At 54.7% G+C, this 20,001-nt stretch overlaps 1 protein-coding gene across 5 annotated transcripts in view; it reads right to left on the minus strand.

Moving 5' to 3' along the window:
- Window positions 1–20,001, minus strand: part of LRP1 (LDL receptor related protein 1) — a 131,319-nt gene that overhangs the window by 54,821 nt on the left and 56,497 nt on the right. For all 5 annotated transcript variants that reach the window (XM_071455986.1, XM_071455985.1, XM_071455983.1 and 2 more), the window contains exons 8-24: window positions 19,517–19,739; window positions 18,074–18,263; window positions 15,769–15,912; window positions 15,410–15,646; window positions 14,038–14,218; window positions 13,705–13,927; window positions 12,181–12,370; window positions 10,379–10,504; window positions 10,148–10,288; window positions 9,365–9,490; window positions 9,055–9,171; window positions 7,769–7,849; window positions 3,756–3,923; window positions 2,885–3,067; window positions 1,977–2,177; window positions 1,649–1,894; window positions 469–666 (exon numbers count right to left, since the gene is read on the minus strand). In XM_071455986.1, coding sequence (XP_071312087.1) covers window positions 469–666; window positions 1,649–1,894; window positions 1,977–2,177; window positions 2,885–3,067; window positions 3,756–3,923; window positions 7,769–7,849; window positions 9,055–9,171; window positions 9,365–9,490; window positions 10,148–10,288; window positions 10,379–10,504; window positions 12,181–12,370; window positions 13,705–13,927; window positions 14,038–14,218; window positions 15,410–15,646; window positions 15,769–15,912; window positions 18,074–18,263; window positions 19,517–19,739 — 2,975 coding nt within the window. The remainder of the gene's footprint in view (window positions 1–468; window positions 667–1,648; window positions 1,895–1,976; window positions 2,178–2,884; window positions 3,068–3,755; window positions 3,924–7,768; window positions 7,850–9,054; window positions 9,172–9,364; window positions 9,491–10,147; window positions 10,289–10,378; window positions 10,505–12,180; window positions 12,371–13,704; window positions 13,928–14,037; window positions 14,219–15,409; window positions 15,647–15,768; window positions 15,913–18,073; window positions 18,264–19,516; window positions 19,740–20,001) is intronic.

A 20,001-nucleotide genomic window follows, 5' to 3' on the forward strand; every position in this document is an offset into this window, starting at 1 on the left:
GAGCTCAGCACCCCCAATCCATAATCCAGACCCTAAAGGGCTCAGCATCCATCCATAGTCCAAACCCCAAAGAGCTCAGCCCCCATCCACAGTCCCAGACCCCAAAGGGCTCAGGTCCCATCCACAGTCCAGACCTCAAAGCCCCTCAAAGGGCTCAGCATCCATCCATAATCCAGATCCCAAAGGGCTCAGCCCCCATCCCTACTCCTGCCACTGGGCTCCTGAGGGAGCAGCACTGCTGGGGAGGGTGTCCTCTCTGTGCCCAGCTGCTGGGCTGCAATTACCAGCAGGGAAGTGCTGGGAATGCTAATTAACTACTGCATAATGAGAGCAGAACAAGATCACTATCAGGGCCAAGGGCTGATATCACCATCAGCTGCTGCATCACACCCCACGGAATCACTGACCCCAGGCCTGCACCCCTGCTTTCCCTCCAAGCCCCAGCTCCCCCAACCCAAGGCTCCTCACCCCCGTTCTCCAGCAGCTTTCCCCTGTAGATCTTGTCCTCCACCACATCAGTCCAGTACAGGGAGCTCTGGTTGAGGTGGAAGTCCAGGGCGATGGTGTTGCGCAGCCCGGGCACCAGCACGCTGTAATCCCCTCGGTGCAGGTCGATGCGCCGGATCTCGTGGCGGTTGGAGAAGATGATGAACGGCTTAAAAGGGTCTGGGGGAAGCAGGGAAGGGTCAGCAACAAGGCAGGGGACAGTGTACTCAGCCCCTGTCAGCACAAATCCCACCATCACCCAGCCACGTCCATCAGCACAACCCCTGAGGCACCTGGGGGGCTGCTACCAGTCCCTGGTGCCCCTCAAAACACACCCAGGGTTGTGGAAACCTTGCAAAGGATGCCAAGGTCTGGAACAATCCCTGCCAGGTTATTCCTGCAGCTCTCCCTGCCCCCAAGGGAAATATGGGGCTGGGGGCTGCAGGTCGGGAACAATCCCAGGTTATTCCCCCAGCTCTCCCTGCCCCAGCACAGCCAAGGGAAATATGGGGCTGGGGGCTGCAGGTCTGGAACAATCCCAGGTTATTCCCCCAGCTCTCCCTGCCCCCAAGGGAAATATGGGGCTGGGAGATGCAGGTCTGGAACAATCCCAGGTTATTCCTGCAGCTCTCTCTGTCCCCAAGGGAAATATGGGGCTGGGGGCTGCAGGTCTGGAACAATCCCAGGTTATTCCCCCAGCTCTCCCTATCCCCAAGGGAAATATGGGGCTGGGGGCTGCAGATCTGGAACAATCCCAGGTTATTCCCCCAGCTCTCCCTGCGCCCAAGGGAAATATGGGGCTGGGGGCTGCAGGTCTGGAATAATCCCAGGTTATTCCCCCAGCTCTCCCTGCCCCAGCACAGCCCCAAGGGAAATATGGGGCTGGGAGCTGCAGGTCTGGAATAATCTCAGGTTATTCCCCCAGCTCTCCCTGCCCCCAAGGGAAATATGGGGCTGGGAGATGCAGGTCTGGAACAATCCCAGGTTATTCCCCAGCTCTGCGTGCCCCCAAGGGAAATATGGGGCTGGGGGCTGCAGGTCTGGAATAATCCCAGGTTATTCCCCCAGCTCTCCCTGTCCCCAAGGGAAATATGGGGCTGGGGGCTGCAGGATGGGCTCAGCTTTGGCTCCCCTTGGGGCTCTGCCCTTCAGCAGAACTTGCCCAGGCTGCGGCAGCTCTCTCCATCAGGCTCCAGCATCCACCCCTCGTAGCAGGAGCACTTGACATTGTACTTGTCCTGCTCGCACTTCTGGCTGCACTTGAGGTGCTTGGCACAGTAGCTCTGGATCTGGCAGGTCTTGTTGTCAGCACCCAGCTCCATGCCCAGGGGACAGGAGCACACGATTCCCTCTCCGGGCGCCACCGTGCAGTTGTGGCTGCAGCCTCCGTTGTTGAGGGAGCACTGGTCTGTGGGGACAGGACGCGGTTGTCACCTCCCGGTGCCACTCTTGGGCCGCCGCGCGTCCCCCGCGCCTGGCCCCGTGCTCACCGCAGAGCTCGCCCTCGTCGGAGCCGTCGCCGCAGTCGTCGGAGCCGTCGCAGAGCTTCTCGGGGGGCAGGCAGATGGAGGTGTTGTTGGCACAGGTGTGAGAGGGGGGTTTGCACACCAGGGACTCGCAGTTCTCCTCGTCGGAGTTGTCCTCGCAGTCGCTGTCGCCGTCACAGACCCAGGCCTTGCTGATGCACCGCGCTGAAAGGGAGAGGGTGGGAAGGGAGCAGAGCAGAACCAGTTATTCCAGGCATTTCCAGGTGTTATCCCACATATGGGGGACATGGGAGGTGTTTGAGTAGCTCAGAGCTCCCCAAAAGGTCAGGGAGGGCCTGGAGGCTCAGGTCAGCCCCAGAACTGGTGTCTCCAGGCATTTCCAGGTGTTATCCCACACACAATGGACATGGGAGGTGTTTGAGCAGCTCAGGGCTCCCCAAAAGGTCAGGGAGGGCCTGGAGGCTCAGAAGGTCAGCCCCAGAACCAGTTATTCCAGGCATTTCCAGATGTTATCCCACACATGATGGACATGAGGGTGTTTGAGAAGCTCAGGGCTCCCCAAAAGTTGGATGGGACAAGTCAGGAAGGGCCTGGAGATCAGAAGGTCAGCCCCAGAACTGGTGTCTCCCGCCATTTCCAGACGTATCCCACACATGAGGGACATGGAGGGTGTTTGAGTAGCTCAGAGCTCCCCAAAAGGTCAAGGAAGGCCTGGGGGCTCAGAAGGTCAGCCCCAGAACTGGTGTCCCTCCACCCTCATCCCCAACCCACCAAAGTGTGCCCCATTCCTCAGAGAAGAGCAGAAGGGATCGGAGGAATCCATCAGGATCACGATTCACAGGTTGGCCGTTTGTGTTTCCCCATCATCCCAGCACCCCCAGGGAGGATCCCCTCGCCCCCCCAGCTCTCACCTGAATCCTTGCAGCCGAATTTGACGTTGGGGTCGCAGACGTGGGTGACCCCCTCGCAGTTTTTCTCGTCGCTGGAGTCCATGCAGTCCGTGTCACCGTCACAGCGCCACCGCATGGGGATGCACAGCCCGTCCAGCCGGCACTGGAACTCGTCCGTGTGGCAGCCCCCAGGCGGGCGTGTGGCTGTGGGGAGGGCACAGCTCACTGCCTGCACCCCGTGGAGCCGGGGGGCTCCAGGACTGCGTGGGGACCAGCAGCAGGAGCACTCAGCCAGCAGGGAAACAGCTGGAGACACAGGAGGGGGATCTGGGGCTCCAGGACTGGATGGGGACCAGCAGCAGGAGCACTCAGCCAGCAGGGAAACAGCTGGAGGCACAGGAGGGGGATCTGGGGCTCCAGGACTGCGTGGGGACTAGCAGCAGGAGCACTCAGCCAGCAGAGAAACAGCTGGAGGCACCCAGAGTGTCAGGATGGGGATCTGAGCACTGAGTGTGGCCCTAAAAAGCTGCAGAATTCCCTGCCTAGAAGCAGGAGGGGGATCTGGGCATTGACTGTGGCCAGAGAATTCCCTGCCTAGAAGCAGGAGGGGGATCTGGGCACTGACTGTGGCCAGAGATAGCTGCAGAATTCCTGCCTAGAAGCAGGAGGGGGATCTGGGCACTGAGTGTGGCCAGAGAAAGCTGCAGAATTCCATGAATTTTGGGCAGGAGGGGGATCTGGGCATTGACTGTGGCCAGAGAAAGCTGCAGAATTCCTGCCTAGGAGCAGGATGGGGATCTGGGCACTGACTGTGGCCAGAGAAAGCTGCAGAACTCCCTGCATTTTGGGCAATGGCTGTGGCTGGGGGCGTTTCCCACGTGCTGGGGCTCACCCTGGTTGGTGCAGTTGGCGTGGGTCTCATCGCTGTAGTCACCACAGTCGTTGTCCCCATCACAGGTCCAGTGCACGGGGATGCAGCGGCCGCTGTTGCATTTGAACTGGTTGCTGGAGCAGGAGTGGCTGCAGCCGGCCTCGTCACTGTTGTCCCCACAGTCGTTGTCTGCAGAGGGAAGGGGGGTGGCCAGGGGGGTCAGCAGGAGCCCGGCCAGGACGGGGCTGGCAGGAGGGAGCACAGCAAAGACCCCTTGGAGCAATGGGGGACAGCACTGACCATGCCACAGAGGGGACATGGGGGTGACAGCAGCCCCTCAGTGCTGGTGACCCCCACCATAGGCTGGAGACCCCCGGCCCTCCCACCCCACAGCACCAGCAGCACACAGAGAAAATGAAACACAGAAACTGCATAGATCAGCCATGAACCTGGGGGGACCTGGGCTCCACTCTGGGGGATGGGAGCTCCTTTGGGGGTGCTGGGACAGCCAATTGGGGGGGTCAGATTGTCTGGAGGAAACCCCCATGCCTGCTGTTTGAGGGGGAGGTTTGGTCTGAGGGTACCTGGACACTGGCAATGCAGCCCCTCTGCTGCCTGGCACAGGGGGCACGGGCTGGGGACCATCCCAGGGATCCACTGAGGATGCCCCACCTGAGACTGGGCGAGGGGATTTGCTTCCTGGTGCCTCAGGATGGGCACAAGGATGATGGCACTGATGGGGACAGTGGCACGGATGGGGATGATGGCACTGATGGGGATATTGGCATTGATGGGGACAGTGGCACTGATTGGGATGATGGCACTGATGGGGATGATGGCACTGTGGGGATGATGGCACTGATGGGGACAATGACATTGATAGGGACAGTGGCACTGATGGGGATATTGGCACTGATGGGGACAATGGCACTGATGGGGATATTGGCATTGATGGGGACAGTGGCACTGATGGGGATGATGGCACTGATAGGGACAATGATATTGATAGGGACAGTGGCACTGATGGGGATATTGGCATTGATGGGGACAATGGCACTGATGGGGACAGTGGCACTGATGGGGATGATGGCACTGATGGGGACAATGGCACTGATGGGGATGATGGCACTGATAGGGACAATGACATTGATAGGGACAATGACATTGATAGGGACAGTGGCACTGATGGGGATATTGGCATTGATGGGGACAATGGCACTGATGGGGACAGTGGCACTGATTGGGATGATGACACTTATGGGGACAATGGCACTGATAGGGATGATGGCACTGATGGGGACAATGGCACTGATGGGGATGGTGTCACTGATGGGAAGGAGGGGGCATCACCAGAGGCACCAGGCGCATTGCCAGAAGCACCAGGGGCATTGCCAGAGGTACCAGGGGCATTGCCAGAAGCACCAGGGGCATTGCCAGAGGCACCAGGAGCATTGCCAGAGGCATAGGGGCATTGCCAGAGGCATGGGGGGCATTGCCAGAAGCACCAGGGGCATTGCCAGAGGCACGGGGGGCATTGCCAGAGGCACCAGGCGCATTGCCAGAGGCACAGGGGCATTGCCAGAGGTACCAGGGGCATTGCCAGAGGCACCAGGCGCATTGCCAGAGGCACAGGGGCATTGCCAGAGGTACCAGGGGCATTGCCAGAAGCACCAGGGGCATTGCCAGAGGCACAGGGGCATTGCCAGAGGCACAGGGGCATTGCCAGAGGTACCAGGGGCATTGCCAGAGGCATAGGGGCATTGCCAGAGGTACCAGGGGCATTGCCAGAGGCACAGGGGCATTGCCAGAAGCACCAGGGGCATTGCCAGAGGCACAGGGGCATTGCCAGAGGCACAGGGGCATTGCCAGAGAGTTCAGGGGGGCATTGCCAGAGGTACCAGGGGCATTGCCAGAGGCATAGGGGCATTGCCAGAGGCATAGGGGGCATTGCCAGAGAGTTCAGGGGGGCATTGCCAGTGTCCAGCAGCACCCCCAGGGCTCACAGCCCCCTGGAGGGGGCAGGTCTGGGGGCTCAGGGGGGCTCAGGTGGGGGTTTTGGTGCATGTTGATCTATGCACTAACCGGTAGGCTTTGGACAGTTCTTTTCGTCAGAGCCATCCCCACAATCTTTTTCTGAAACACAGAACCACCAGACAGGAGCGTGGGCACGGTGACAAACACAACACAGCACAGGTGACAAACACAGAGGGTGGCACAGAGACACCGGGACACGGACAGGGACACGGACAGGGACACACAGAGCCTGGGAGGCGAGACCAGAAGCAGCAGAGGGTGCTGGGGGAGTGGGGGGCAGCCAGGGCTGGGGTACCCTGGTGCTGCTGCAGCTCCTGCCCCAGGCACCTGGTGAGGCTCAGGGCATCATGAGGGGCTCCATGGCACAGCCTGGCTGCTACAATGAGGGATTCCAGGAGAAGGGACCAGCTCCAAAGGAGCCCAAGAAGATTCCAGGGAGAGTCTGCACCCACAGCTCTGCTCAGCCAGGGTTGGGGTACCCTGGTGAGGCTCAGGGCATCATGAGAGGTTCCACACCATGGTGTGGCTGCCACAATGAGGGATTCCAGGAGAAGGGACCATCCCTTGGCAAGGCCAGCTCCAAAGGAGCCCAAGAAGATTCCAGGGAGAGCCCTGCACCCCCAGCTCTGCTCAGCGAGGGTTGGGGTACCCTGGTGAGGCTCAGAGTAGCACGAGGGGCTCCACATCATGGCCTGGCTGCCACAATGAGGGATTTCAGGAGAAGGGACCAGCTCCAAAGGAGCTCAAGATTCCAGGGAGAGTCAGCACCCCCAGTTTGGGGCAGCCAGGGTTGGGGTACCCTGGTGAGGCTCAGAGCAGCATGAGAGGTTCCACACCACGGCCTGGCTGCCACAATGGGGGATTCCAGGAGAAGGGACCATCCCTCAGCTCTAAAGGAGATCAGGAAAACTCCAAGGAGAGTCAGCTTGGGGCATCCAGGGTTGGGGTACCCTGGTGGTGCTGCAGCTCCTGCCCCAGGCAGGTGAGGCTCGGGGCATCATGAGGGGCTCCACACCATGGTGTGGCTGCCACAATGAGGGATTTCAGGAGAAGGGACCATCCCTCAGCTCTAAAGGAGATCAGGAAGACTCCAAGGAGAGTCAGCACCCCCAGCTCTGCTCAGCCAGGGTTGGGGTACCCTGGTGAGGCCCAGGGCAGCATGAGGGGCTCCACATCATGGCCTGGCTGCTATAATGAGGGATTCCAGGAGAAGGGACCATCCCTCAGCTCTAAAGGAAATCAGGAAGACTCCAAGGAGAGCCAGCACCCCCAGCTCTGCTCAGCCAGGCAGCCCTGTCCCGCCCTGCTCTGAAGATTGTAATTATTGCCAACAAGGCAGAGCGGCTCAAAGATTGATATAAACTTGTGGGAAAGGAAATCAACCTTGGGGCAAACCCTCTGTGCCAGGCCTGGCCCTGGAAACATCCAAGGGCAGCTGGGAGCTGGCTGGGAGAGCTCTCCTGCCTTCCCTGGGGCTGCAGGGCCTGGCCCAGCCCCACCAGCAGCTCTGGCCATGCCACACTTTGTTCCAGCACCAGGGCAGGGTTTTGGAAACCTTGTAAAGGATGCCAAGGTCTGGAACAATCCCTGCCAGGTTATTCCTGTAGCCCCAGCACAGCCAAGGGAAATGTGGGGCTGGGGTCTGCAGGATGGGAGAGCTCTCCTGCCTTCCCTGAGGCTGCAGGGCCTGGCCCAGCCCCACCAGCAGCTCTGGCCATGCCACACTTTGTTCCAGCACCAGGGCAGGGTTTTGGAAACTTTGCAAAGGATGCCAAGGTCTGGAACAATCCCTGCCAGGTTATTCCTGCAGCCCCAGCACAGCCAAGGGAAATGTGGGGCTGGGGTCTGCAGGATGGGCTCAGTTTTGGCTCCCCTCAGGGCTCTGCCCTTCAGCACACGCTGAGACCTGGCCCAAATTGCCCAAATGGGGTCCCTGCCTGGCTGCACCCCCTCCTCAGGTCTCGCCATGCCCCGGGGAGCAGCCGGGGCCGGGTCCTCACCGTTGTCACAGCGCCAGTTGATGTTGATGCAGCGCCCGTTGTTGCAGGTGAACTGTGTCAGGGGGAAGCAGGTCGGGTAGGCTGCAGGGGAGGGAGAGGCACCATCAGCACAGCCCAACACACACCAGGGGACACCTCCCGTGCACCCCAACCCTCCTCACAGCCCCGGGGAGCACCCCCAGGGCTCCTGTTCCGGATTGCAATGCAGGATGTTTGCTATTTCCATTTGCATGGCAGATTATCTTTGTCAAGTGGGCAGTTTGCTTTATCTGTCTCTCTGAGTGCTCACAATCACTCCTCCCTCAGGAGGGGACATCAGCTGATAGCAGCTATGGAATGTCCCTGCATGGCTGATAAGAACTACAGCATCCCATTGGGAGATGTGAGCCCAGAGGGAGGAGCCAAGCATTCCTACCTGGATACAATCTGAGATTTCAAACATTCCTACCTGGATACAATCTGAGATTTCAAACATTCCTACCCAGATACAATCTGAGATTTCAAACATTCCTACCTGGATACAATCTGAGATTTCAAACATTCCTACCTGGATACAAGCTGAGATTTCAAACATTCCTACCTGGATAGAATCTGAGATTTCAAACATTCTTACCTGGATACAATCTGAGGTTTCAAACATTCCTACCTGGATACAAGCTGAGATTTCAAACATTCCTACCTGGATAGAATCTGAGATTTCAAACATTCTTACCTGGATACAATCTGAGGTTTCAAACATTCCTACCTGGATACAAGCTGAGATTTCAAACATTCCTACCTGGATATAATCTGAGATTTCAAACATTCCTACCCAGATATAATCCAGAGTTTTTGAGACACCAGCACAGCTTTCTCCACTGGCTTCCCCAGAGGAACAGCAGCTGCCTCTCCTTCCCTTGGATCTCCAGAGGCAGAATCCATCCTTCTCTACAGATCCCCCTTGCTCCAGCAGAACCATCCCTGGCACTGCAGGAGGGCTGCAGCCACAATTCCAATGGGACTGACACCAACACCCTGACCCACAGGGTGTCAGGTTGGGTTCTGACTCTGGCAGTGTTGTTTTAGTGCACTGCATTGTTTATTTTATCCTTTATTTCTTTTTCCTTTCCTATTAAAGAACTGTTATTCCTGCTCCCATATTTTTTGCCTGAGAGCCCCTAAATTTAAAATTTATAGCAATTCGGAGGGGTGGGGAGGGTTTACATTCTCCATTTCAGGGGAGGCTCCTGCCTTCCTTAGCAGACTCCTGGCTTTCCAAACCAAGACAGCTCCCAGTCCCAGCTCACCACACGAGGCAGACTCGTCGGAGCGGTCCCCACAGTCATCATCAAGGTCACACGTCCAGGAGATGGGGATGCAGCGGCCACTGGCGCAGGAGAACTGGTTGGGGGAGCAGGTCCGGGCTGGCCAGGAGGGACAGATGCAGTGTTAATGGCCCAGTGTACCTTGTTGTGTCAGGGGAAGGTGGGCAACGACCCCCCTGGGCTCCCAGGTGCAAAGCCAGGGTGTGTGGGCACATGTGAGACTGCAAAACCTCAGGCTGTGGCTCAGCACGGGCTCTCCTGAGGCTCCCTGAGGGCAAGGCAGGGTCCTCACCTGAGCAGGTGGAGTTGGACTCGTCCTCGTTGTTGCCACAGTCGTTGTCCCCGTCGCAGAGCCAGCGGTTGGGGATGCAGCGGTTGTTCTTGCACTTGAAGCGGTCTGAGGGGCAGGTGTGCTGGTCTGTGGGGGGAAACACACTGAGAACCATCCTCATCCCATCCCATCCCTCCAACAAAGAGAAAAACTGGGGCAGAAAAGGGCTGGAGGCTCACACTTGGCATCAGAGTCTCAACCAACTCTCCTGTGCTGCCCCAAAGGAGGGCATGGGTGGCACAGGCACAGGGACAGGGACAGGGACAGGGACAGGGACAGGAGCAGGGACAGGGACAGGAGCAGGGTCAGTGCTGCCCCAAAGGAGGGCATGGATGGCACAGGGACAGGGACAGGGACAGGGACAGGGACAGGGACAAGGACAGGGACAGGAACAGGGTCAGTGCTGCCCCAAAGGAGGGCATGGATGGCACAGGGACAGGGACAGGGATAGGAACAGGGTCAGTGCTGCCCCAAAAGAGGGCATGGATGGCACAGGGTCAGGGACAGTGCTGCCCCAAAAGAGGGCATGGATGGCACAGGGTCAGGGACAGTGCTGCCCCAAAGGAGGGCATGGATGGCACAGGGACAGGGACAAGGGACAGGGACAGGGACAGGAACAGGGTCACCACTGCCCCAAAGGAGTTGGAGAGGGGACAGAGGAGTCCTGGCTACCCAACCCTGCCCCAACCACTTCCTCCACATCTGGAGGAGCCCAGATCCCACTGCCCAGGAGGGATCACGCACGGCAGAGCTCGGGGGCCTCATCACTGTTGTCCAGGCAGTCGTTGTCCCCGTCGCATTTCCAGCGCTCCTGGATGCAGCGGTTGTTCTTGCAGGCGAACTCCCCGGGCTGGCACTGCGGCGGGGGGATGTAGGATGGGTTGGCTGCCAACAGGAAAAGCACAGGCAGGGTTTGAACCAAGTGATCAAGTGCAGCATCCCATGGGGAGAGCCCCCAAAAGGGTCCCAGCCTACCCTGGCAGGTGACAGAGTCTGAGCCCAGGATCTGGTCCTCGGCACAGGCGCACTGACGGCCACGAGGGGTGGCCAGGCACAGGCTGCTGCAGCCCCCGTTGTTGACACGGCATTTGTTGGAGCCCACTGTGGAGGGAAAGGGTGAGGAGGTGGCATTTCAGTGCCCAGGGACACCTGCAGGCCCACTGGGGTGCAGGGAGCCCCCAGCCCCTGGGGGCAGTCACAGCTGGAAGGCAGCTGGAAACACCAGGTGAGGCCATGGGGACACAGAGCCTGATGGAATTAGGGTAGAAAAAAGAGGGAGGGCTGGAAGGGCAGGGCATGAAGAACAGGAAAGAAAAATAAAAAAGAGGTGGGGGGAAAGCTCAGACTCGCCCTCAGCCCCTGGACTCCCTCAACAGCAGCCACAGCTGGAAGGCAGCTGGAAACACCAGGGATACAGAGCCTGATGGAATTAGGGTGGGAAAAAGAGGGAAGGCTGGAAGGGCAGGGCATGAAGAACAGGAAAGAAAAACAAAAAGAGGTGGGGGAAAGCTCAGACTCGCCCCCCTGGACTCCCTCAACAGCAGCCACAGCTGGAAGGCAGCTGGAAACCCCAGGTGAGGCCATGGGGACACAGAGCCTGATGGAATTAGGGTGAGAAAAAAGAGGGAGGGCTGGAAGGGCAGGGCATGAAGAACAGGAAAGGAAAACAAGGAGCATGGGGATGGCTAAAAGGCAACAAAAAGAGGTGGGGGAATGCCAAGGTTACATTTAAAGGGAGGTGGAAATCAAAAGTAGGTAACATTTTACTAACCAGTAAGTGACCCTAAGGGATGGATACTGGGGGAATGGACATTTAGGACCTCTATGGGGTAATAATTGGGGCATTGACCCTGGCCTCTGGCTAATCACTCGTTGTCCTGGACTGAAGCTTCCTAGAGGGAGGGGATGGGTGATTGACAGAGAGCAAGCATAGCAGGCTCTGAGCTTGCAAGGGCCCCATGGAGGGCTGAGGCTTGAAGACAGGAATTGCCAAGTCATGATGAAATAGCAAAAGAAGCTCCTGCCTTCCACCTTTCAGACCCCAGCTTATCTCTGTAACCCCATAGGAAACTTTCCCCTAACCCCTACTATTGGACAAGTTTGGATCTCCTTATTCCCTATAAAAAGGGGCTGGTTTAGCCCATTCAGGTTAGAAGAGCCATTGCTGGATCCCTTCTCAGACCCCTCAATAAAATCATCGCTGTGGAACCCCAGGAAGTTTTTCTTCTCCTCTCTTGCAGCAACTGCTTCCCCACCAGCCTGCCAGGCACCTTAGCAAGCAAAGAGCTGGAATCCTAAGAGAGCTGATAATCACTAAAGAGCTGATATCCACCAAGCTTGCTAAGGCAGCCATTGGCTAAGAACACAGGAAATATAGAAGAAGGTTCATTGAAAATGTATCGATGGCAAGTGATTTGGACAAGGTGGGAATATATGGTTGGGTTGTTTAACAAAAAAAAAAAAAAAAAAAGTCAAGATAAAATAAAAAATGGATGCGTAAAATGGAATTTAAACGCTGGTTGCTAGTAAATGAAAAAATAATGAATGTGTCTGGCAAGCATTACACTATCTGTTGTCTAGAGACCACTCTGTCCTCGTGCAGGGGGTCGGGACTAAGCCAGGGTGGGGATTTGGGGATGCTCTCAGCAAAGGGATCACACAGGTAAAGCGAGGGGGGAAAAACACAGGGACACAAAACCAAAACCATCACAAAGCATGAAACCAGACAACAACAGGGGGAAGCTCAGCCTCTTGCCCAGCCCCTCCAAACCTCTGACCTTGCTGCTGCTGGGCGTCGTACATGCGGATCTCGAAGATGGGCGGGCGCTCGTTGCGCAGCAGGCTGACGGCCTTGGAGGCCTGCTCCAGCCGGTAGATGCTGCCGCTGCGGTACTCGGTCCAGAACAGGAAATTGCTGTAGTGGCACAGCCCGAAGGCGTGGTTCAGCTCCGGGCCTTCGTACACGATCTGTGCGCGTGGGGAGGAGGAGGAGAGGGGATGTTAGATGGGATGGGTGATCGGGGACAGGGACAGGGACAGGGACAGGGTGATGGGACAGGGACAGAGTGATGAGACAGGGAGAGGGATGGGGACAGGGTGATCAGGGACAGGGACAGGGACAGGGCGATGGGACAGGGACAGAGTGATGAGACAGAGATGGGGACAGGGTGATCAGGGACAGGGACAGGGACAGGGATGGGGACAGGGACAGGGATAGGGTGATGGGACTGGGACAGGGACAGGGATGGGGACAGGGACAGGGTGATGGGACAGGGACAGAGTGATGAGACAGGGAGAGGGATGGGGACAGGGTGATCAGGGACAGGGACAGGGACAGGGCGATGGGACACGGTGATGGAAAGGGAGAGCAGAGAGGCTTCCTGGGATGGGCACACAGGGACAGGGACAGGGACAGGGATGGGGATAGGGATAGGGAAAGGGACAGGGACAGGGTCAGGGACAGGGTCAGGGACAGGGATAGGGACAGGGACAGGGACAGGGATGGGGATAGGGATAGGGTGATGGGACAGGGACAGGGATGGGGACAGGGACAGGGTGATGGGACACGGCGATGGAAAGGGAGAGCAGAGGGGCTCCCTGGGATGGGCACTCAGGGACAGGGACAGGGACAGGGACAGGGTCAGGGATGGGGACAGGGATGGGGACAGGGACAGGGTGATCAGGGGCAGGGATAGGGACAGGGACAGGGTGATGGGAGGGGAGAGCAGAGAGGCTCCCTTAGCTGGGATGGGCACTCAAGGACAGAGACAGGGACAGGGACAGGGATAGGGTCAAGGTGATCAGGGACAGGGATAGGGATAGGGACAGGGATAGGGACAGAGTGATGGAAAGGGAGAGCAGAGTGGCTCTGTCACCTGGGATGGGCACTCAGGGACAGAGACAGGGACAGGGGCAGGGATAGGGTCAAGGTGATCAGGGACAGGGATAGGGATAGGGACAGGGTGATCAGGGACAGGGACAGGGACAGGGACAGAGTGATGGAAAGGGAGAGCAGAGTGGCTCTGTCACCTGGGATGGGCACTCAGGGACAGGGACAGGGACAGGGACAGGGATAGGGATAGGGTGATGGGAGGGGAGGAGAGCAGAGAGGCTCTGTCAGCTGGGATGGGCACTCAGGGACAGGGAAAGGGATGGGGACAGGGACAGGGACAGGGACAGGGACAGGGACAGGGACAGGGACAGGGACAGGGACAGGAACAGGGTGATGGAAGAGGAGAGCAGAGAGGTCAGAGCTCAGCTCCCCAGTGCTGTGGGTGATCAGTGTCCCAGACCCCACTCACCTTCCTCTCGGTGCCATTGAGATAAACCATCTCGATGCGGTCATAGAAAGCATCCACCCAGTAGAGGATCTTGGCTGGGATGTCCAGGCTCAGCCCGTTGGGCCACAGGACAGTCTTGGAGGTGATGAAGATGTTTCGGTTGGATCCATCCATCCAAGCCCTCTCAATCTTGCCCCTCTTGCTGTCCTTGGGATCCTCCTCCCAGTCTGTCCAGTACATCCACCTGCCATGGACACCAAGCTGAGCCCTGGCCTGGCCACCACAGCTTGTGACAAGACCCAACCACATCCCTGTGGCCCCACCAGAGAGCCCAGCCCACCCAGGCACCCTCACCCATTCAGGGGGTCCACCACGATGGCACGGGGGTGCGTCATCTTCCCCTCAATCAGAGTCTTCCTCGTCTGGGCAGCCTTTTCCAGCCGTGCCACGCTGATGGTCTTCTTGGGCCCATCATCTGTCCAGTACAGATTGTTCCCCATCCAGTCCACAGCGATCCCCTCCACATTGTGGATGCCTGTGGGGGAAAATTGGAGTGGGTTTTTCACCAGCCAGGAGGTGAAAAGTGGAAGCAACAGCCCCAAAAGTCCCCAGTCCTGACCCAAACTGAGGGGGATGATGGACACCCATGGGAAAGTCTGCTAGACCTGCTCTTTGAACAGAGAAAATTTTATGAAATGCTAAATTTGGACCATAGACATGTTAAGTGGGATCACCCTGAGCTAATAGTTGTTTGAATATTCTGGGCATTAAGCTCCTTGTATCTCAGGCAGGTGATTATTATTATGATAATATTATATAATATATATAATCATATTATCATATAATATTATCATTATTATGATCATATGATTATATTATAAATATATTCTATATTCTATTATGATATTGTACAATTATTGTCTTTATTATTGTTATTAAATTATTATATTATTATGACAATATTATAATATGATTATATATTTTATATATATTCTATATGATATATATTCTGTATGATGATATTATACTATTATTACTAGTAGTAGTATTACTATTATCATTATTACTATTAAATTATTATTATTATATAAAAATATATATAAATTTTATATATTACTATTTTTTATTTCTATATATTATTTATAATTACTATAAATTATTATAATTTATATTATATATATATATTTATATAGATATAAATTACTATTACTATTATTATTTTTACTATTAAATTATTATTATATATAAATATAGATATAAATTTATAGATATAAATTACTATAATTTTTATTTTATTTTCTTTTTCTTTTCTTTTTTCTTTTCTTTTCTTTTCTTTTCTTTTCTTTTCTTTTCTTTTCTTTTCATTTAGTTACTATATATTATTTATAATTACTATAAACTATTATTATTTATATTATATATATAAATTCATATCTATAGATTACTATTACAATTATTACTATCAAATTATTATTATATATAAATATAAATAAATTTATATATGTAAATTACTATAATTTATTTATTTTATTTTTACTTTAATTACTATATATTATTTATAATTACTATAAATTATTGTAATTCATATTAGATATATAAATTTTATATATATATATATATATATAAATATAAATTAATATTACTATTCTTATTATTACTATTAAATTATTATGATGGTAATAATTTTATCATCCTTCCTGCAAGGCCAGGCCCCTTGGCCACTCACCATCCTTCAGGATGGTCTCCCTCTCCGTGCCATCGATCTTCTGGCGCCCTATGAGGTAGCTGGTGGTGTCAGCAAAGTAGATGAAGCCAGTCTCAGCGTGGAAGTCCAGCGCCCGGGGGTTCATGAGGTTCTCGATGGGGATCATGTGCTCATCTGGCACCTTGGCACCCATGTCCATGCCACGGATGATGCCAGGACGCCCCTTGCCGTACACCAGGAACAGCTCGTGCTCGGGCTCTGTGGAGAGACAGGGACACAGGGGGTGGCACTGGGGCTGTTGTGGGGGCACAGCGGGGAACGCAGAGCCCGTGTCCCCAGCCCCTCACCCCAAAGGTTCCCCCAGGAAAGCCAGCACTCACTCTTGCAGGATTTCCCGTCGCTGCCCAGGCTGAACCCGGAGCGGCAGCGGCAGGTCCGGCTCTTGTGGCTGTTCCCGAGCAGGCAGATGTCAGAGCAGCCTCCTGGCTTCCCAAACTGATCTGGCTCGCAGGCATGGCTCCTCACTGCAACACAGAGAGGGGCTGAAGCTGCTGGGGACCCTGGGGACACAGGCAGCACGTGGGGTATGGCTGGCTGGGGGCTGTGTACAAATCACCAACGGGACAGGGCTGCTGAGGAACTGCCTTGAGCTGTTTTATTTTTCATGTCTCATTCCATGGTTATGACAATGGGAAGATGCCACCAGCTCACATCTCAGGCAGCAGACCAAGAACTTAATGTTAAAACTTGCTTTAAAAGCTTCTTGACCAATCCCACAAAGCAAAAGCACATTGACAGTAGCTCTATCCAATCACCATAAGCACTGTTGTTAAAACAGTAATAAGCACCTTTGGTTAAAACAATGCTTGCTTATTTTGAATACAATACCTGCTTGTAAGCCCTAAAACACAACACACAGAGCTCCATTATTAAGCTTCAACCTCCCTAATATCTTGCTAGATAAACTTTTCTGTAGCTTAGGGAGTTATTCTAAACAAGCATTGATACACAGACCATTGTTCTATTTGTCTTTGCCTTTCTACTTTTTAAATGATTTTTCTGCTGACCAATCTCATGGCTGCTGCTTAGCTCTAATCACAGTTCCACTGCCTCTGAAGCCTGCCTTTTGCAGCTTTCCCCAAAACCCTCTGGTTTTGTAGATTCTCACAGTGGGGGACAGGGAGCACAAGGGGGACAGGGCTGCAACCACAGGGACATGGGGATGCTCTCATGGGTCCTCCCTGGGCTGTAGGGAAACTCATTCCTCCCAGGAGCTGCCAGCCAGTCAGGAAAAGGCTGAGCACAGCACAGAGATGGGAAAGAACTTCCCCATGGGAAGGATCCCTGAGGAGAAGCCAGCAGGTCCCAGCACACCACCACAGGCACGTGGACACACTGCCCAATCCTGCTGCACCAGTGGGACAAGCCCTGGGAGTGGGGACAGCCAGAGAGCCCCTGAATCACACTCCTTTCCCTGCTCAGAAACCTCCTGATTCATTTTATATTCTGGAGAATGCCGAGTAGGCTGCAGACACTAAGAGGATTTATAAGGAGTAAATTGATTAACTGCAGGAAGGTGCTGGGGCAGGGGCGGGGGGGCAGGCAGGGATGGATGGATGCAGGGAGGGGTTGGTGAAGCACTGGAGCCTTTCCTGGAATTCCCTCAGTGCTTGGGAGCACCAGGGTGAACGTGCTGGCAGTGGGGACAGAGAGGAAGAGGGAGCATCAATATTTTAAGATGCCACATTTGCTCCCACCACCTCTGTACTCTCCACGATCCATCAACCACGTGGAGCAGCTCTCACAGGAGTTAGCAGGAAAAGGGGGCACTCCAGGATGTCCTGGGGAGCAGGAATCCCAAAATCCCCGAGGTCAGAAAACACCTCCAAGATCACTGAGTGCAACCTGTGACCAATCCCCACCTTATCAACCCGACCAGAGCACTGAGTGCCACATCCACTCAGTCCTTGCACACCACCAGAGACGGTGGTGAGGGAGCATCAACATTTTAAGACGCCACATTTGCATTTTAAGATCCCACATCTCTGTAATCTCCATGATCCATCAACCACGTGGAGCAGCTCTCACGGGAAGAGACACGGTGCTAGCAGGAAAAGGGGCACCCCAGGATGTTCAGCAGCCCCCAGGGCTCTGGGGAGCAGGAATCCCAAAATCCCTGAGGTCAGAAAACACCTCCAAGATCACTGAGTCCAACCTGTGACCAATCCCCACCTTATCAACCCGACCAGAGCACTGAGTGCCACATCCACTCAATCCTTGCACACCACCAGAGACGGTGGTGAGGGAGCATTGATATTTTAAGATGCCACATTTGCATTTTAAGATCCCACATCTCTGTAATTTCCATGATCCATCAACCACGTGGAGCAGCTCTCACGGGAAGAGACACGGTGCTAGCAGGAAAAGGGGCACCCCAGGATGTTCTGGGGAGCAGAAATCCCAAAAGCCCCGAGGTCAGAAAACACCTCCAAGATCACTGAGTCCAACCTGTGACCAATCCCCACCTCATCAACCCAACCACATCCACCCAACCCTTGCACAGCCCCAGACACGGGAACTCCCAATCCCTGCCCACCCTTCCCACGAACAAAACCCCTCCTAAAACCCCACCCAAACCCCTGGCAGAGGAACCAGGCAGCTGCTGCTCCAAAGTGAGGGTCCCACCTGTGGGCTGGCGCCGCTGGTGGTAGATGTGCAGGGCTCCACCCTTGTCCACCCGCGTCACCACCTGGTACTCGGTGCTGTTGAAGCGGTTGACGCGGATGACGCTGGTTTTCTGCTGGGCGTTGGCGTTGTCCGAGTTGGTGGCGTACAGGTAGTTCTCAAAGACGGTCAGGCCGTACAGGTGCTCGATCTGGAAGGCACCAGGTGAGTGCGTGAGGGATTTAGGAGCTGTGACGGACACGAGGGATTTAGGAGTTGTGAGAGCCACAAGGGATTTAGGAGTTGGTGGAGTACAGGTAGTGAGAGCCCAAGGGATTAAGAGTTGTGAGAGCCATCAGGGATTCAGGAGCTGTGAGAGGCACAAAGGGATTGAGGAGTTGGTGGTGTACAGGTAGTGAGAGCCCAAGGGATTTAGGAGTTGTGAGAATCATCAGGGATTCAGGAGCTGTGAGAGCCACAAGGGATTGAGGAGTTGGTGGCGTACAGCTAGTTCTCAAAGATAGTCAGCCCATACAGGTGTTCAATCTGGAAGGTATCAGGTGAGAGGCACAAGGGATTTAGGAGTTGTGAGAGCCATAAGGGATTTAGGAGTTGGTGGAGTACAGGTAGTGAGAGCCACAAGTGATTTAGGAGTTGTGAGAACCATAAAGGATTTAGGAATTGTGAGAGCCACAAGTGACTCAGGAGTTGTGAGAGCCACAAGGGATTTAGGAGTTGTGAGAGCCACAAATGATTCAGGAGTTTGGTGGTGTACAGGTAGTGAGAGCCACAAGGGATTTAGGAATTATGAGAGCCACAAGGGATTCAGGAGTTGTGAGAGCCACAAGACATTGAGGAGTTGTGAGAGCTATAAGTGATTTAGGAGTTGTGAGAGCCACAGGGAATTTAAGAGTTGTGAGAGCCACAAGGGATTCAGGAGTTGTGAGAGCCAGCCTCCAGGACATGCAAAAGCCCCAATCCCACCCAATAGCTCTTGTCCATCACTGGCCATCGGTGATGGCCCCAATCCCACCTGATGGCTCTCATCCATCACTGGCCATCAGTGGTGGTCATCACTGGCCTTCAGTGATGTCCATCCCACCCAATAGCTCTTGTCCATCATTGACCATCAGTGATGTCCATCCCACCCAATAGCTCTTGTCCATCACTGGCCATCAGTGATGTCCATCCCACCCAATAGCTCTTGTCCATCACTGGCCATCAGTGATGTCCATCCCACCCAATGGCTCTTGTCCATCACTGACCATCAGTGATGTCCATCCCACCTCATGGCTCTTGTCCATCATTGACCATCAGTGATGTCCATCCCACCTCATGGCTCCTGTCCATCACCTGCCATCACTGTGCTCTTGCCCATCAAGACCATCCTTGGCAGGACCATGCTCAGGGCTCAGCTGACCAGCAGCACTCAAGCGTGGCTCCCTCTCCCCCAAACCCACTCACCAGGATGCCCTGGATGATGGTGTGCCTGTTCTTGCCCTCATAATCCACCACCTCGATGTAGTCCAGGTAGGCATCGGCCCAGTAGACCAGGCGGTTCACCAGGTCCAGGGTGATGCCGTGTGGGAAGACGATCTTGCTGTCCACCAGCTTGGTGCGGTTCTGCCCGTCCATGTCGCAGCGCTCCACCTTGGGGATCTGCCCGTAGTCGGTGAAGAACACCTTGCTGTGAGAGAAGAGCAGGGAGGGAGCTCAGAGCCAGGGGGAGCTTTGGGAGAGGCAGAATTTGGATGTGTGGATGCCTCTTGGGGGTCTCTGCTGGTCAGAGAGACTTTGAGGTGCTTCAGAAAGTCTCTTTGCTCAGCCTGGCGGTTGAACAACCTTGTTCTCAAGCTTGTTTATTGTTTCTTAACTATAAAATTCTTTCTCTGAGCTCTGTCCAGCAGGTTGGGTTGAGGCACGCTGGTGTTATCTTTGATACTAAAAAC

This window comes from Agelaius tricolor, unplaced genomic scaffold (genome assembly GCF_023055355.1).
Source record: "Agelaius tricolor isolate 1412-34295 unplaced genomic scaffold, bAgeTri1.0.p SCAF_55, whole genome shotgun sequence".
Lineage (NCBI taxonomy): Eukaryota > Metazoa > Chordata > Aves > Passeriformes > Icteridae > Agelaius > Agelaius tricolor.